The sequence below is a fragment of the Oenanthe melanoleuca genome, chromosome 26 (genome assembly GCF_029582105.1).
Source record: "Oenanthe melanoleuca isolate GR-GAL-2019-014 chromosome 26, OMel1.0, whole genome shotgun sequence".
Classification (NCBI taxonomy): domain Eukaryota; kingdom Metazoa; phylum Chordata; class Aves; order Passeriformes; family Muscicapidae; genus Oenanthe; species Oenanthe melanoleuca.
This window is the reverse complement of record NC_079359.1, coordinates 5,133,276-5,151,428: the sequence shown is the minus strand read 5'-3', so window position 1 is coordinate 5,151,428 and position 18,153 is coordinate 5,133,276. Positions and strand designations below refer to the sequence as shown.

The 18,153-nt window shown below is 44.3% G+C and overlaps 1 protein-coding gene across 2 annotated transcripts in view; it reads right to left on the bottom strand.

The window, feature by feature from the left end:
- IPO9 (importin 9) overlaps nucleotides 1–18,153 on the bottom strand; it is a 34,683-nt gene that overhangs the window by 14,819 nt on the left and 1,711 nt on the right. For both annotated transcript variants that reach the window (XM_056511420.1, XM_056511419.1), the window contains exons 2-12: nucleotides 11,986–12,047; nucleotides 11,267–11,353; nucleotides 10,144–10,345; nucleotides 9,668–9,756; nucleotides 9,300–9,386; nucleotides 7,552–7,671; nucleotides 3,891–3,991; nucleotides 2,574–2,632; nucleotides 1,935–2,086; nucleotides 808–906; nucleotides 565–671 (exon numbers count right to left, since the gene is read on the bottom strand). In XM_056511420.1, the coding sequence (XP_056367395.1) occupies nucleotides 565–671; nucleotides 808–906; nucleotides 1,935–2,086; nucleotides 2,574–2,632; nucleotides 3,891–3,991; nucleotides 7,552–7,671; nucleotides 9,300–9,386; nucleotides 9,668–9,756; nucleotides 10,144–10,345; nucleotides 11,267–11,353; nucleotides 11,986–12,047 (1,165 nt within the window). The remainder of the gene's footprint in view (nucleotides 1–564; nucleotides 672–807; nucleotides 907–1,934; nucleotides 2,087–2,573; nucleotides 2,633–3,890; nucleotides 3,992–7,551; nucleotides 7,672–9,299; nucleotides 9,387–9,667; nucleotides 9,757–10,143; nucleotides 10,346–11,266; nucleotides 11,354–11,985; nucleotides 12,048–18,153) is intronic.

The following is an 18,153-nucleotide window of genomic DNA, read 5'->3' as shown; positions in this document are numbered from 1 at the left end:
AAACATAAACACTAAACCAATACACTGTAAAACCAGGAGAGAGTTGCTGTGGACCAGCAACCAGGTACTCCTGCAGTGGAGTTTTCTTCTTCTATCCCCAAATAATATTAAAAACTGCAACTCTGAAGTTCTAAAATTGAACACATACATCTGCATACAACACCACTCTTCTTGACATCAAGTAAAACAAAATATTTTTATACACATATATATATATATATGCTCCATATATATATATATATGCTTAATTATCCCAATTAACTGAACACAAAATATTGCCAATTTCTCTTCTGATTTTGTATAAATAATTATAATTTCCCATAAGATGTTTTAAAGAACATCAAGCTCTGAAGGGAGGAAGCCTTGGCACAGATAGCTTGTGCTAGGAACTGCCCAAAGTACTCCACACAAAGATTTCACCATCTGGCTCAAGAACTGCTGTACTTTCTTCTGCTTCTTCTAAAGAGAGCTCTCCAATCCATCAGTGGCAGTGTCAGAAATGCCATGTGATCACAGCAGGGTGCATGCAGGGCTGCAGTGGGTGACCCCAGCCCAGCCCCTCACCAGTGCTCGGCGCCGCTGCTCTTTGCCTGCTCAGCCTCCTGCAAGTGCCTGGTAGCTGCTGCAGCCAGGGCAGTTGCACTCTCGTTCTGGAAATCAGCAGCCACAGCCTGTGCACAAGGAAATAGTAACACTCATTTCTATGGACTGTTAAAAGTTGGCCTTTTCTCTAAATGCCCTCCCTGAAGGCAAGTTTGATACTTTTTATTACTATTTCAGTATCTAGATGTGGAACTCATTTCATACCAGCAGCAGATCCTGAGCAGCAATTCTCACTGTGTAGGAAAATGTATCATCATCTTCATCCTCCACAAACTGCTGTGGATTTGCAGTCCAAACTTTTATCTAGAGGAGACAAAAAGGACAGGGCAGCTGAGAATTCAGGACATCATGGGTAAAAGACAGATTTTCTGTTCCCTGCAAACTGTTTTGGAAAACTACTTTCAGAAATTTTCTCTGTCATAGGAAGTCTTCATCATCAATTGATTTTTCTTCTATTCCATTGGAGAAACCTTTGAAAAGAAGAAACTCTTTGCTCTGAGCTCATCTTGCTCTTCTGTCCCTCATTTGAGATCACAGTTTGACAGAACTAATGACTGACCTGGAATCAATGCTGCACAGCTTATTTTTAGATGAGGAATGGGAGAAATAAATCTTTTAATAGAGTGCTTGTTTTCATGCATGTCTATATAAACTAAAAGATGATGACTGTCACGCTTGAGAGGCCAGGAGCTATGCAGAATTTCAGTACAAGTTATTTCACCCTACCAGCACAACATGTTTGCTCTCACAGAAAGCTTTCAGCATGATAACCCTCATTTTCACAGCACAATGCACCATGGAAGGATGAAGGAAGAAAGCCTGAAAGAGCTGAGGTTGTTCAGCCTGGAGAAGATTCCAGGAAGACCATGTAATTGCCTTAAATAAAGCCCTTTTACCAGGGCCCCAGGACAGGGGGCAACAATTTTAAACTGACACATGGTATGTTTAAATTACAGAAGAAGCTCCTTGCCAAGTGGGTGCTGAGACACTGGATATGTTGCCCAGAGAAGTTGTGAGTGCCCCAACACTTACAGTGTCCAAGGCCAGGCTGGATGGGGCTTGGAGCAATCAGGACAGTGGAAGTTGTCCCTGCCCAGGGCAGTGGGTGGAACAGCATCGGCCTTAAAGTCCCTTCTGACCCAAATCCTTCCATGATCTGTGATTTACTGCCCACCTTGTGGCATTCTGGAACCTCTTAGTGCTGCCACAGCAAAGTGATGGAACTGCCTGTTAGATTACAGCAGCTTCCACACACTGAACCTCTTCCCAGGACACTTGCTGGTTTCAATCTCTCATTTCCTTTGTTTTCTGCACAACACAAACATGCTCACCTGCTCCTCTGTGATCTGCATGTAAAGCAGGATGTAATAGATCAGGTCTGGCAGAGCCTTTTTCACAGTGCTCTTAAATTTGTTGTTTTCCAACAAGGCATGAACAAATTCAAATATGCTGAACACTAGATTTTCAAAGCCCAGAACTTCACCTGAACAAAGTGGAAAAAACAAAAAAGAGCAGGACTGAATATGCCAACATACAAAAAGGTACAAATGGATGTGAAAAGGATGACAAACTGTTGGCTTCTCTGAGAAGATATTTATTCATTCTACTGGACTAGCAAGTGCAGCAGCAGCCCCAGGAGGATTTCTGACCTCATCACTTTCTGCTCTCTTCCCACCACACACACCTCATTAAAATTTATCAAGCATAACCTAAAACCTATTTGATTTTCTTTTCTACCACTACTTTTAACTCAAAATTGTTGCCAAACTCACCACTTGAGCGATTAGGAAACTTAAACTGTGTGGCTGCATTGATCACAATCACAAGTAATTTGCAAAGAAGTTATGGACACCATTCTAACATGGTAAATGCAGCTTTAGCACAATCTCCCATAGTGCTTCAGTCACTGTTTTAACAGTAATATTTAAGTAACTCCATTCCTCTTCAAATATAGAAGTGCAAGTTCTTACCATCAGAATCCACAGGATCCTCCACCTCTTCTGTGTAATTTACTTCTGTTCTCACATAAGTGGACAGTGTTAAGGAAATGCATTTTTCTAAAGAACAACATCTATTTTGGAATTAATCTGTTCCTGTCTTAAAATTCCTGATAACTTTGGAAGGTTTTGCTCTTTACAAACCCTCTGATTTTGTGTAGAGTCCTGTCCTTCACAGAGACAACAACCCCAGGAGCTCCTGGCTTTGTGCATTGCCCAAGTTCAAAGACCACTTTCCACAGACCACTCACCTATCACTTCAGCACATCTTTAATATTATTTGATTAACTTAGATCAAACTCACCAAGGTAACCCAAAACTTCATTTATGTTAACTCTGCAAGAATAGAAACCCCCAGACTCACTCTTTTCAGGGGATGTGAGCTAATCCAACACCTCACTGCTGCCCAAGAGGAGCCACCCTATGATCACACATCCTACCATAGGTTGGCCCTGCTCCTACCAAGTTTCTCCACAAGCACCAGCCCTGGGAAATGGCAGAAAACTAAGCTGAGAGTAAGAAGGAAGGAGTTTCCTTTGGGGATGGTGAACTGAAAATCCAACCAGAGGAAACACAAGGAAAGGAAGAACATGACTCTCCCCCTTTTGCAAACAAAATTTTGCCAGCTTAGATATCAGCAAGACTGTAGTAGGAGTCAGGACAGAAAAGGGAGAAATACACCATCAAAAATCCAACAAATAGCTCCTTGTATTTTCACAGATTCACAAAATGGTTTGGATTGAAAAGGATCTTGAAGACCATATAGTTCCAATCCCCCTGCCATGGGCAGGGACATCTTCCACTGTATTTCAACAGGAGTCTGAAAAAAAATATGGAGAGATTTGAGTTGTCAGTTTTCAAGTACTGGGCAATGCAACCACAGAACACTCTGACACAGCTAGGTGTACAGTGGAGCACTGATAATTCAAATGGCAAATCAGCTTCTGTACAAGTGCAGCAGTTCTGCTGCAGCAAGGGGTACTGCTGCTTCTCTTCTCCTGAAGTCTTCACACTGTGACCAGCATCCTTTCAAAGAAGACAGTTTTTACCAAAAAGTACCAGAAACAATGCAGAGCTCATGGCAGTTCTACAGGGCACATGCATCAATCAGCATACATTTTAAGCTAAAAGAAACTTAATGGAGTGTCTGGAAGTAACAGAAAGATTCTGTTTTGTCTGGCAGGGCAGAGCACTCCATGTACTGTGCTTCTCCAGCAGTCAGGTCATTACTGGGTGAGACTGACTTTGTCTTGTTCAGTTCCAGTTAAACCCATTCACCACCAAGGATATAAAGCAGCACTTTCTGTAAGGGTGTTCCAGACGATGGGCAGGATCTGCTGCATTGATGAAATCATGTGCTTTGGGTAGCTTTTCACAAGTGCTGTCACAGCCTGGAACCAAAAAGGGTATCAGTCAAAAGTGAAACAGGGAAAGCCATCAACACACTCAAAACACAGGCTGCTGCTTCATTACTAACTGAACACATCCACTGCAGACCCAGGGATATCTGGAGAAGCAAACACCCACCCAGATTAACTCCCTTCCCATTTTGGCTGCAGCCACAGGTGGCTGTGCCAGCCCAGCACAGGGGCTGCTCTGGGAGCAGCTTAGCAGCTCCACAGGGGATGTGCCTGGACTTTCATGAAGCTCATCATCCTCACTTAGGGGAGCCCTTCCCCTGACACTTGTCAAAAGTCTTTTGGGACCCTCCAGGAGTGAGAGAGCTCTCACTCTCCCCTCTCCTCCCCAGGGGCACAGCTCCAGCTGTGTTACACCTGTTACAGAACAGCCACTCACAAACTGCCTGAGAGGTGGCTGCTCCCAGACACACAGGTGTCAGTTTGTTTGTGCTTACCCAACACAAACCACTCTGTGCAGTTTGTTTGTTTGCAGCACTGACTACATTAACAGAAACATTAAAACAGTAATTCACCTTCCAGAAAAACAACAGCAATCTAATATCAGTGTTGGAGATGAGTAGGTGTCAGGACTAACCCAGATATGTGGGTTTGGGAATGAGTCTGGCAGGTGGTAGAAGGAAGCATTACAGTAAAGACCTGCTCAAGTCTCCAGGGAAAAGAAATTATGCAGGTGCTGGCAAAGGATGTGAACCTGATCTTCAGGACTGCTGCAAACTCAACACTCTGCCTAGGGCCACAGGAGCATCCAAACAGACCTGTTCCATATGCCACTGCATATGAACCCTGTGTAAATGTCTCTGAGCTCTAGGCCCAACCAGCTCTGCAGGAAGTGCTGCTGGAGTGCTAAGGGAGCTCTTCAACCCAATGGCTCTGCAGTTGTAACAATAGAAGGCTGCATTTGCAAGGTCACCATGGTCCTGCAGAGCAAGTCATTAAAATACAGAGCACTCTCCTGTCAGATGCTGTATTTCAATCCCTGGCCCCTCATTCTGCCAATTCCCACTGCTTGTTTGAATTCAAAGAACTGCTTCACAGATCCTCTGCCAATCCCCACAAATTGCTCCACCACCTATTAATCCTCCAAGAAAGCCCTTATCCTTCTCTCTTCAGAGCACTGCTCCTTCAAGTCACTCAATCAAAGCCTTTTATTGCTTCTCTTCCTGTCTGCATCTTCAAACAAAGAAGGAATTCCCAAATTTTTTGATAGAAAGCTTAAAATACACACAAGAGAGCACGCTAAAGCTGCCTGCCAGTCAGAGTTCAGCAGGGGCAGGTGAAGTACCTTAGTCATAAGCTTGGGAATACCACCTCATCTTCCATCCAAGAACAAAGAGGTTATGATTAATTTTTTTTTCTAGCTAGTTATTTGTTCCAGCATCAGGAAAAATATAACTTCTCTGATCCACAGGTGTTGAACAGCTTCTAAGCACAAATGAAGCACAACAGCAAGGCTGCAAGATGCTTTTGATTGTTGGTTAATTGGTTCCTGATATTTTACCACACACTAAGTACACTACTGCATTCCAATTTGTATTCCACTATTGTGAAATTTGCCTTAAATCTGTCACCTGCCACGTTTAAACCACTGTTTCTCTCAAAACAATCAGTAGTAGCATGTTCAACACTGGAATTAGAATTCAAGAATTGCACACTTGCAGCTCATTCATCCTTAGAGACACCAATTTAATTAATGCTGAACTATCAAATACAACAATAAATTACACCATGGGTATTTCCTTCTAGTCCTCATGCTTGATGATATTTCTGTTGTCCCATCTCCTCTAAGGATAAAAGGCCCTGATTTCCTGCTGATAACTGCTTAAAAACTTGGAACTACACTGAGAACAACCTGGGACACATTAACCATCAGCAGCTTCCCATGATGTGGTCCAAACTTCTCACTCCCCTAACCAGGATAACTGTCCCAGGGGCTCAGGCAGATGTGCACACTGCAAGAGCATTCCTCAAAGCTTCTGCCAATGTCCTGCAGAACATTCTGACATGGACAGTACAACAGTTTAGTCAGGGCTGCCTCTGACTTCCATCAAGAACTCTGAAAACCTTGGAGTACAAAGCTCTCAAGTGACAGGGAAGGAAATAAAAAAGTCTTCCTGTCATTTGCCACACAGCACTTCATTAAGGAAAAGAAGATGGGATTGAGTTTGCATCTGGTTGAAAATGTGCCATAAAGTACTCTCAATTCCCTCTTCCATTGCATCAGCTTTTCAAGGGGTTCCTGTAATGACTTCATCTGTAGAGCTGGTTTAAATAATCCCCTAAGGTTTCTTACTTTTGCATTACAATGACAATAAAATCCACTTCTCTGGAAGTGAAAGCAATTCAAGACTTTCACCTGAATCCTTTTTTCCTCAGAAAATTGCTATGATCAGCTCAGAAACCCTAAGCACAAAACCATGAATTGCCTTAAGTCAACAGCCAGAACACTCATCTCTTCACAAAGAGCCTCCTACAAACCACTTGTCAGCAGCAGATCTCCTGAATTTACAGTTTCAATCCACAGTGATTCTCTGCTGCCACTGATGCCACATGACACACAGCAGAGTGTTCAGATCCAAATCCTCCTGTGCTGCATGAGACCTGCAGTCCCTCACTGAGAAGCCACAGGATGCCCAGACCAGGTACTGCTGCACTGAACAGGACTGAGCCAAGTTCCACAACACAGAGCTCAGGAGCTGCTGGTTTGTGTAACACAACAGCACCCTCTCAGCATGTATTTTCATTACTTCAGCACAAAACTGGTCATCCTGAAAAATTTTTGACACTTCTCTTCAGTAACTTCATTATTGCTTTCTTCTGGGAACTGAATGGGCCTCAGTGCCCATCCTCAGAAACCAGCACACTGACCTGAGTGCTGCTCATCCCAGCACACAGGCAGGGAAATGAAAGATCTGGATTTGATTCTGCAACTGATGTTTTTGGCTCTTTGCTCTCCCATGCTGCAGGCAGCACTCCCTACAGCTCCAGTGCTTTCCAAGCTGTTACAGGGGTCTGCACTGGCCCTCATCCCCATGCACACATAGCTCTCCATCCCAATGTCCTTTCTCCAAGAAACCAGGACAGTACAAAGACCTTCCATCTCTCTTTCTCAGAGATCATTTAGCATTAAAGAGAGACAAGTTCCAGAAAAGCAACTGCACTTAATAAGTTTTTACAGCTTTACTGCAGCAGAGTTCTGCAGCATCTTTAGAAAAGACTGGTATTTAATGATAATGCCCAAGACATATCCAAGATACATTAGATCAGCAAATGACAAGGACAGATGGTCCTATAGACCAGATTCCTGTGGATCATTTTACAGACAGATGCTCATGAATCTCATCATAGGAATCTTCAGTACAGGCGAACTATTTATTTACTGTTGATGGTGCTGGGAGCCAAAACTGTTCAACTTCACTGTTCATACCATGAGCAATACTGGGAGATGTGCCACTTGAGTTTGTTTTCCAGCACATGTGAGCATGTGTTGGTATTCAATTCTTTCTCCACTCAATCAGCCCTAAGTAACTCACCTTTAAAACTTCCATCTTAAACCCACTGTCGGATGTTGGTCCATCAGGCATCTGCAGGGCCTGGACAAAGGCTTCTGTGAACTGCTGCACCACAGGAAAAATCAGGACCTTGGCAGCACCCTGGTTACAGACAATGCAAGCACAGCTGAATACCAGATACAGAACCCCCACATCTGACAGGTAAAGCACTAGAAGCAACAGCAATTGCACTTTTCTGGTATAAAATAGAAGACAAACTGATGGCAACTGCAGAATATTGCAAAATCACATGAAAACTGTTTCAGACATCACTTGGGCTCTCTGTGTTAGGAACTAAGCTCAGCTGAACCCCACAGCACAGGCTGCCACAAAACACACACATCCAACTCAACATTTTGGGAGTCTCAAGAGAGATCCAGACAATCCAGTCTGGAGAGCCCCAGGAGCAGTGCTCAGCCCCTCCTGGAAAAGCATTAATTTGATGAGTAAATCCTGCCCTGCACCCCAGCACCCCTAGGCTACAAAACCGACCCGGGGTGGCTCCATCACACACACCATTACCCTAAACCCTGTGGCTAGCATTTATCTCCCTGCAGAGCCTTCATCCCCCAAACCAAACAAGCTGAGTATCAACAGCTGGCCTGAAGATTAACAGGATGATTCTTCCTAGGAAAATGCAGCAAGTATTTTTCCAGATGTCAGAACACTCCATAAGCAGTCCTTGGCAGAGCAAGTAATACAGGACCAAAATAATTTTATTGAGATTATTCCTCATAACTTCATAGTTGGGACAGCGAAGTCCTATGTTTAAATCAATTAGGAAATGCATTTATAAAACTATTCCCTTTATCTTTTCTTTTTTTTAAAGCAAAATTTCAATAGAAAAGGTTTAGTATTCAATGTAAAGGACACTTTCAGCCCTTCTCCATATTAAGAGTGGGGAGCTACTACTATCTCTTGGATACTGGTACTAGCTGCATGATACAGTGCATGAATAACTTGTCATGGCAGTACAGATACAGCGTGATTACCAGAACTTTCCAGAAGTCTGCACTGGATTGCTCCCTGTGCAAACAGGGAGGGAACAGCACAGAGAGCCACTCAGCAGTGACCAGCCACTAGATTGAGGGTCACCCTTCCCTATCCTCACACCCCAAAAGTTAAAAATAACCATTTACTATCTAGGAGTGCTGGAAAAGCCACTTGTCAAAGGCCATTTAAAATGCAGATGTGCTCAGTTGGAGTCAGACAGAAGACTCACTATTCTTCCAAAACTGGGCTGGGTTTGGCTTCCCCCACCCCACCAGGAACACAAGGCCAAGAGGCCTCCTGAAGCACGGGGTGAAGCTCCAGGAGCCTGGAACCAAAGTCTTGCCCAAGGGCCCCCATAATCCAGATGCCCAAGGCCTGGCAGTTGATCAGAACACATGACTCAGCTGAAGGCTGGAAGCTAAACTAAGGATTTCCAAACAAAGGGATGATACTCTATCTCCTCCCTATGCTCACTCCCCCCTTTTCTGAGCTCTTACAAGCATGTCTGTTGATAAACCATAAATTTACCTTAATTATGGAAACCAAGTCCCACAATCAAGGCATGCATGTAAAGCAGGGAGTCAGCTACTTTACATGGATTAAATTACAGCCTCTTCCCCTGAATTCCAGCTGACACAGTATGTCATTTTCCAGTGTTTCATTTCCATATTAACAATTATTTAAAACCTTACTCAGTTTGAATTCAAAGTATGTTGTATGTCAAGTTAAATTCTTGCCTTTTCCAGCTCCTCCATGTTACAGATCATGTGGGCACAGGTGGTAAATATCTCCACTGCACGTGACCTTGTGCGAATCCCGTACACCTAGAGAAAAGTTAAACGTCAGGAACACAACATTCATCTGAACGAGGTACTTCCTTTAACTATCTTTTAATTGTGTTTCATTTTTGCTTTAACTTTATTCTCTTACTGGCTTCAACCTTTTTGTTGAAACATTAACTGCCATCAACTATTGTATCATCAAGAAAATTCTTTAAGTCTAACTCATACTACAGTACGACTTAAAAATAAATCTGGAGTGTCTCTGTTCTAAAAAACATTCCAAATAATTTCATCCAATACCAACCTCACTGTGAAGATCATACCTCTGCCATTGTGAAAATCTTGTACATCTCTGGAAGAATAACTGGAGCTACAAGTGGCATCTGTGTGTCTGTCACTTCTCGGGTAAATTCTAAAAAACGGAAAAAGAAGAGAAGTTCTCATAAGAAATCCAGTTTGTAGGGAACAGTAACAATAGAATCATTGGAAAACACTTAAGTGTATTGAAAAGCTGATTTGCACTTCACTGGACTAGGGTCATCTGATCAAAAATACCACACTAAAAACTGCAGGTATCTGGAAAACAGGGTGTTACAACCAAAGTCCCTGCTGAGCTCTAACCTGCAGCACAGCACCTCCTTCCCCAGCTCTAATGACACCTGCTGAGCACACGACTCCACAGCTGGCAACAGGCAGCAGGCCCAGGGGAAGAGAGGCAGAAAATGCCAATTCCTTCGATTTGGGGCAGCTGTCAGAAGCCTGGCCCAAGGAAAAGGCGCAGAGCGGGCAGAGCACAGACCTGTGAGCACCCGCATGGCCCCGTGCACGGCGCTGACGTCGCCGCTGAGCAGCATCTCCATGAGCAGGTTGAAGAGCTCGGGCCAGGCCTCGGGCCAGTCCCAGTGCGCGATGGCCGACACGGCGTAGGCCACGCTGGAGCGCACCTTGCTGATGGACTCGCGCAGCCCGCCGGGCAGCAGCTCCCTGATGGCAACCTTGGCCTGCAGGAACAGCAGCGCTCAGAGCACAGCCACAGCCGCAGCACAATCTAACTTAAACAAAAATCTAGACCTGTGACTGCATCCTGATATTGATCCAATATCGGTTTTACAAAATGAACATCCAGGAGACACAACCACGCCTGCACAATACACCCTGTACCTTTTTAGGGAAAAGTGCAGGGTGTGTTTGAACATGGCAACATCTCACACACAGCAAATAGCTCACAGCTGCAGCTACACAGGATCTACATGGAAAACATCCAGAGTTAGCTGAGAAATCCCAGCTCCAGTATCAGGGACAATGTTTGCTTACTTTGGAAGATTTCAGTAAACAAGAGCAGTCACCCAGCCCTGAAGGGACAGGAAAAAATAAAAGCCACTGCTGGTGCATAATTCAAGCAATTATCTCTGGATGGGATGAATCATACTCTAGATATGAATGATGCTCCAGTCAACAGGCAGAGTGGAAATGGCTGGAATCTCTGGCCATCTGAGCTGTTAAATACTCCTGCTGAACAGATTCTTAGTGAAACCCAGCAGCTTCAAACTAAAATTTTTCATGGGAAAATAACCTTTAAGTCCCAAGATGTATAACAGAAGATTTAGCAAATCTCCAAAAACGACTGCCAGAATCAGTATTTGTGAAACTTAGGAAGCAGCTTTTCTTCTAGTCTTGCTCTGAGAGTAGCAGGAGCATTGTGGCTGAACTTTCCCTACAGGAAGCAGCCCAAGATTCTCAAGCCCAGTGTTGCTTTAAGCAACCAAAAACAGATTTTTGAAGTGGAAAATGGCAAAAAACTTTAATTGAATCATTAATCCTCAAAATACACAAGGGCACTGGTACTTCTTTAACTGCCTAAAGAATTAATATTGTTGATGGATAAAGTGTTTCAAACCAGATAATGTGAAACTAAGTCTTACCCTTTCTGTGGTCTCTGGAGGTCTAAACTTTTCAGACAGAGAGCACCAGTGAGTTTCCACATACTGTTTCAGAATAACAGACGCCAGCTGTATCAGGAGAAAGGTCAGGAATCAAGGTCATACCCTGGAACCATTGCAAGGATCACCCCTTACCCATGTGCTCAGCCTCCTGTCCCATCATGCTCCTTTTAGAGGGGCATCAGGATTTGCCAAAAATGCAAAAAGTCCATGAAGTGAACCACAAAGTTACACCAGTAAAAAGAACTGCTGGGTATCCACTGAGCAGCAATGGCCTGCACAGCACTGACCCAAGGCAGCAGCTCTAGAAAGGCACAAGATACAGGTCACAAAGTAACTAAAGAAATACAGAACCAAAACTTCCTTTCTGAGGAGGAAAACACCACAGAAAAAGCTTCTGCAAAGAGAAGCCCCACTTCTGCTTGCTGATGTTCCACCACCCACTTCCTAAGTTGTGTCCATTTCCAGTACAGTATTGTCTCAGCACCAGGTTTATTAAGTCCAAAAAATATTTTTTCAAAAAATGTAAGAGTATAACACCTGAATAATGTTGAAAGAAGGACTCTAGAGAAATGTAGAAGAAAGTGAAGAAAAAGTAACTGAAAGCTGCTTCCAATTTTTCACCTGAAAACACAGAAGAATATTTTTAAAAACAAGGAAATTTCCATCAAAATTGTTTCTGCAGTTCCAGGCAAACTCACCTGCCGGATGGCCAGAGCTCCCTGAGGATCCACAGTCAGTTCTGCTAAATGAACACCAAATTCTGCAAGGAAAAAACCCCAAATATTGGTATTGTAACTTTTACTGCTACACAGGAAAAATCATCAAGATTTTTGGAGGACATCATACCAATTGACTGACTCATATGCAGGAAGGAGAAGGCAATTCCAAAGCACACCTACTCAAATCATGAGCATTAATTCTCCCCTGTGCTCTCCACAAAAACTTCATTTATTGTTTTGGCATCTTATTTTCTTCTCTCATGGGCAAAAAATTTTGTAATGCAGGCTAATAACAAGCAAATTATTTAAACTTTAAATACATATATAAAAATCTTATCTACGATGCAAAATCATTACTCAAGTTGCAACAGGAGAGATGTGTGGAAAAGATGCAGGATGGAGTAAGACAGCAGCAGACAGGCAGCCAGCAGTCCCTTTTTGGGCACCCTGGGCTCACCCACAGGGATGTGCAGGCATTGCTTCAGCTGTCCCAGCCCTCACCCCACAGCAGCCCAGGACACACCAAATGGCAGCAGTGACACCAGCACTGCCTGGACAATCCTTGGGGCTGTGAGACCTTCTCCTGCAAAGAATTGTCCAGAAAAAGCAAGAGCTTCTTGAGAAAGGCAAAATTCATACACTTGTAACAATTCTCTTGATGCTGAGCAGAGGAAATAAAAGCCAGGAAAAGCTGCTGTTCTGGTATGGTAAATCCATACAACTCAATAAATTTGCTTAAAATTGCAATTTTAAGTTTCAGGCAGCTGATAACTGTCCTAAATACTTCATTTAATTTCACTAGTCTGCTTAAGAAAGACATTTGTGACGTTTTAGTTCTTAGAAGCTGTGGAGCAGAAGTTATTCCCTGGGCTCCTGTCAGCACCCCCTGCCTCCTGCAGACAGGCTAAACGTGCTGACAGCATCCCTGACAAAAACAGACTGAAAATTCTTCTCAAAAGGAGCTCTTCGACTTCCCTCAGCAGCACATCTGAGTGCTTCACAAATGGTTACTGAGTGTCTCCTAATACCCTCCTCTCTGCTAAGAGGCTTTTCTGGGTTGGGAGATAATTGCCTCTCACTTTCCCAGCACACACTGAACATACCCAGTTCCTTTACCTTTCTTCATAGATCATGCATTTAAGGAAGAGGAAAATAACCCTCTAATCCCAGCTGTGAAAGCAGGGAGCCTCATTCCAAAATGTATTTAACATAATACTTCTCTTAACTGAAGCAGTCATTATTCTATGTGCTATCTGTGATTTCCATGCTCAAGTGTGGCAGTGCATTTCAGCCCCATCTTTAAAGGCTAGGTTGGAAGGGTATAAGGAGTATAAATGGAAAGCTAGAAAGGGTAAAAATAGGTATAAAGGAAACCAGAGTAACTGCAACAGCTTCACACAGCTACAAGTCAGTATTGTAGTTCACAACCCTTAATTTGTTTACATACATGCATTTGATGGATTCTCACTGCACACAGTGCTCTGCCTGATTTACAGTATTTAGTTTCTCCATTTTCCAACACTGTAGCTCTGCTCCCCAGGCAGACTGCAGTGCCATCACTGGGACACCAGATGTACTCACTATGCAGCTCTGTCACAAAAACAGAACATTGGGTCTGACAATAAGCCACTGACAATCCCTGCACACACAGGTTTTCAGCCTGATGTCCTGCTTAAAAATATTACAAAACTGTATCTTCTTAACTGATAAATTACTACTGTGGCAAATTCCTATCAGGAATCCTGCTGAATTCAGATCAATCACACCCAATACTCATTTTGCAATAAGCCAGCCCTCCTGTCAAACCAAAATCAGATGGATTTATCAAGAACAGACCACATAAAACAGTACTAGTTGTGTAGCAACTATTTATCCTATTGTTATAGATACTGACAAGCTGTTTAATGAGCTGATCCAAGAATCTTTCCAGGGACTGATATTACACTGATCCTTGTACAGCTCACTGGCTCCTCTTTTCTCAAAGGATTGGTTTATTATTGGGTTTTTGTTCCCTGCTGCCTGGAAACTTATCTTTATCATGGGTAAATGCAGTTCAAATGGACCTTGACAGGAAATTCCTTCACTTATACTTTGTAGATTTCATATATCACAAATACCAAGTCTTCTCACCAAGATAAAGTCTGTAAACCTCAAAGATTAGAAGCTTTTAATGAAGGGCCTGGCATGGACAGTGCTTAGCAAACACATTTTCTACCAGCTCTGCTTCTCCTCTTCATTAACCTCAATATTAATAAAATCAAACTTCCCTCCTTTACAACAAGCTCTATATACCATGTAACCAGTTTATGTAACCTCTTCACCCCCAACATTTTTGAGAAACTAAGCCAACATGAAACCAAAAATTACTAGTAAGCAAGCAGGAAGGAATAAATGAGCAGAAGTTTTTACTGGATCTTTGCACCTACCTGCCTAGTTAAAGTGGGTCAGCACTGACCAAGTCCAGCTCTGCACATCCATGCAGGGCTGGTTCAGGAGCTGCTAAAGGTCCCTTTTGTTGTCTCTGCTGAGGGCAGGGACAGGGTGAGGTGGAGGAAGGGGCTGCAGCCAGTCTGGTGAGCCCCATGGCCACTGACACTCCAAACTGCAGCAACACTTAGCAGAGGCTGGATCTCACCACCACCACCACAGCAGCACCAGAAACTGAGCCCCCTTTACCCACTACTCACCCACCCTTGTGCACTGCAGCACTCAGACACATAGGCACAGATGTTTTCCACAAAACTGGCTTTCAGTAATACCATCATAAAGCAACTAGGGTTGAAAAGGACCTCAGGAGGTCACCCAGTGCAATCTCCTGCTCAAAGCAGGGTCAGCCACAACATCAGACCAGCACAGAACAGGACAGGGATCTGCAGTCAGACTAGGAGGAAACACTAAGCAGGAATTTACTGCTTAGCCAGAGTTCTGACACCCTACACATGTGCTGCTTTGAGGAACTTCCTCATCCTCCATCATGGTGTTCCATCATGGGAAAAGTGGGGGCAGAGCAATGCTGCTCCAGCACCCCCAAGGAAATGCTGGCATTGGGAATCTCCTTAAGTGGGTGTTATATCCAACCACTGTGTTCAATGGCTCTTGATGAGTTTTTTAATGTTACATCATTTTAAAACCATTTCCATTTCTAACATCCAGCTTGCATACTGGGACAACAGCCTAGCTCTGCCTGTTTCAGATTCATCTCCCCTGACAGCTCAGGATATTCCACAATTCTGTGATCTCAGCTTTATGAGAAGTCACAATCCCTCCTCACTCACCCTCTCTGTAGCTTATTATTTCAGGGCCTCCATCTCTGCTAACCCTTTCCCAGGCAGAAAAGCCAATGGATTATGTCCTTTGCTTTTCCACACCTCTGCAAGTGTCTGTGCTGCCTTTCTGCTGCCCTGCCCGACCCCTGCCAGAGCAGCAGGCCAGTAATGCATGCAGCACTGGCTGTGGCAGCATGAGGAATTTATGTCAGCTTTGCTCTCTGCTCCCTCCTTAACGGTCCATTTGGCTTATTGGAGCATGAGAGAGCAGTGATTGGGTATTTTCAGGGAACTCTTCACGGACAATGGGATTTCTTCTCCCCAGAACAATAGTTAGGACCGCCCATAACTATTTAGGGCATGATCTGGACTGTCTCCCCCTCCCCCAGCACTACTCTGCTGACCAACACTGACTAGCTGCACCTTCTGTGTCTGCACTCAACACACCTTGTGAAATCATCCTGTCATTTGTGCCACTGGTTCTCACTCTGGTCAGACCGAGCAGCACTATCAGCAACTTTTTCCCACCATTATTCACTCTGTTGCACATCATTTACAGATGTGCAGAGCAGCTCAGCTTCACCTGCAATTCCTGACCCTGCCAGTCAAGAGCTGTGCTCAGCAGCTCAGTTTCTGCAAAAAAGTTTCAGCAAATGAACTTTCTAAGAACTTTTTGGGAGCCCCGGGACTCCTTCAAACAATTCTTCTGCCACAACAATTTCATGCACGTGTCTCTTCTCATTCCAGCTGCTGAATTTGAACTGTAACAGGCAGTGCAAAACCACAGCCACTCCCCTGTACCAACCCCTGCTGCTCCTCACCTTGGAGCCCTCAAAAAGGCTGTCCCATGTTTACCAGCTTAATACTTAGCTGGTTCCTAAGTGGCAATTTTTACAGCCCAGTAATTGAATGCTTGAGTAATTGAATGTTTGAGTCCCTCTAAACTCTGGGAGATCCATTCTTCAGCACTTGCTGTTTAGAGCAAACTGGTCAGTGGAATTGCTTCTACTCAGCTTCAGTCTGACATGGATTCCCCAGCATGTCTCCTGTAGAGGCTCCTCAATATCACAAGTCAACATCAGCACAAGGAATTTGGCCCTTCTGTACCTTCTGTACCTTCTGTACCTTCCCAAGCCTGTCACTGGCTTTGAATGCCTCTGAAACTTTTTCTGCTTCTGCAACATTTGAAAGCCTTTTAAGTTTTTATGACTTTAACTAGTTCTTCCTCAATCTCTTTTTGCCCTACTTTCATTTGTTTTGCATTAAAAGTGCCAACATATGGGCTTTTCCCTACTCCTTCACTTCTATTTCAGCATCTTCTTCATGCTGCTTAATGATACATTTTTTCTCTTTTAAAGTACTTGTGACACATGATCTACATTTCTCTACCTCAATAATATGGTGCTGGTACACACGGATTCCTGTAGCTCCTCCTCTTGGTTTTGCAAGCTTCTCCATACCAAAGACAGCACAGAAAGGCAAATACAGCCTATTCTTCCCATGCTGCTTGACTAGTACAAGAGAGGAGGAATCAAAGGTGTGCAAAATAATTCCCTGAAAGAGAACTTGGGAGGATTCCAGTCAAGCCCCCATGATCAAAGCAGAATCTGCAGCATCAGATCAGGGTGCTCAGATTTTCTAGGCACACCTTAGAGATACTCAAGGATGGAAACAACACAGCTTTTACAGACAATCTGCTTAAAAACTCTTTATATCCAGCTGGAACCTCTAGTTTCAAGTTTGTGCCCTTTATCCCTCATCCTCTCCCACCTCTCAGTGTCCTGACAATCTCCTCACAGTTACCAGAAGCTGCTGTCAGCCCCACCCCCAAAAACTCTTGCTTGCCCAGTGGAAAACCCCTCAACCCCAGCATCACCTCATGTAGAGAGTGCTGCAATTCCCCCCCAGCCCATGGCCCTTTGCTGCTGTGTCTCAGAACCAGCCAGGTACTGCAGGTGTGGTGTAAGGAGCAGTGACTGGAGAGGCTGATCCCTGCCTCTGATCCTGCTCAGACAGCCCCACGTGCAGGTGGCCTCCAGGGCACACTGCTGGCCCTGTCCAGCTCACCAGCTCACTGCTATTTCCTTTGGCAGTGCCTGACATCCCAGCAGGGGCTTCTCCTGTCCCTGCAGCAGAACTGTGCTGCCTGTCCTTGCTGAATTCCTCTGGCTCTGCTCCTGCAGGGAGCTCTGGACAGCAGCCCTGCCCTCAGGACATCAACTGCCTCCCCTCCAGTTTGGTGCCACCTGCAAACTGCTTGTGCAGGTGGTCTGCAGCCTCCTGCAGGTCACAGGGACACATCCTGCACCACAGGATCTGTAGAGCTGCAGAGTTCTGGCCCTACAACCACAGAGAAGTATCAGGGACTTCAGCAGACTTGTAAAACCATGACAAAATATAAGGGTAGGTAACTCCATGCCTCTTACCCTAACATCCACTAAATGCCACTCTGCAATCCTGGGCTCTCAAAGGCACCTCAGGGACATCCATTGCCTAGAACTGTCAGAAAACATTTTTTCTCTGGAAATCTGTCACCCAAACAGACTGTGGAAAGGTTCAGACTCTTTGGGGAGAAGCTTCCACTGAAGCAGGAGCTGTGAAGGTCAAGGCCCTTTCATCAACCTGGAACCTGCTGCACTTCCAGACTTGTGCTGCTGCAATGACATCAAACCATGCAATAAAACACCAAGAGTTGTGGGAGCAACACACAGAATCCCTGGTAATGCCAGGGAGAGCTAATCTGTGTGTGGTACAAGCATGTTAAGGGAATGCACAACAACAAACTTTTTATCAAACAACCTGCCTGCCTTTGCTCCCAGAGCAGCAAAGTCACACAACCACTCTTGGCTCTGTCTCACCCTTACACCTTCCCTCTTTGTAC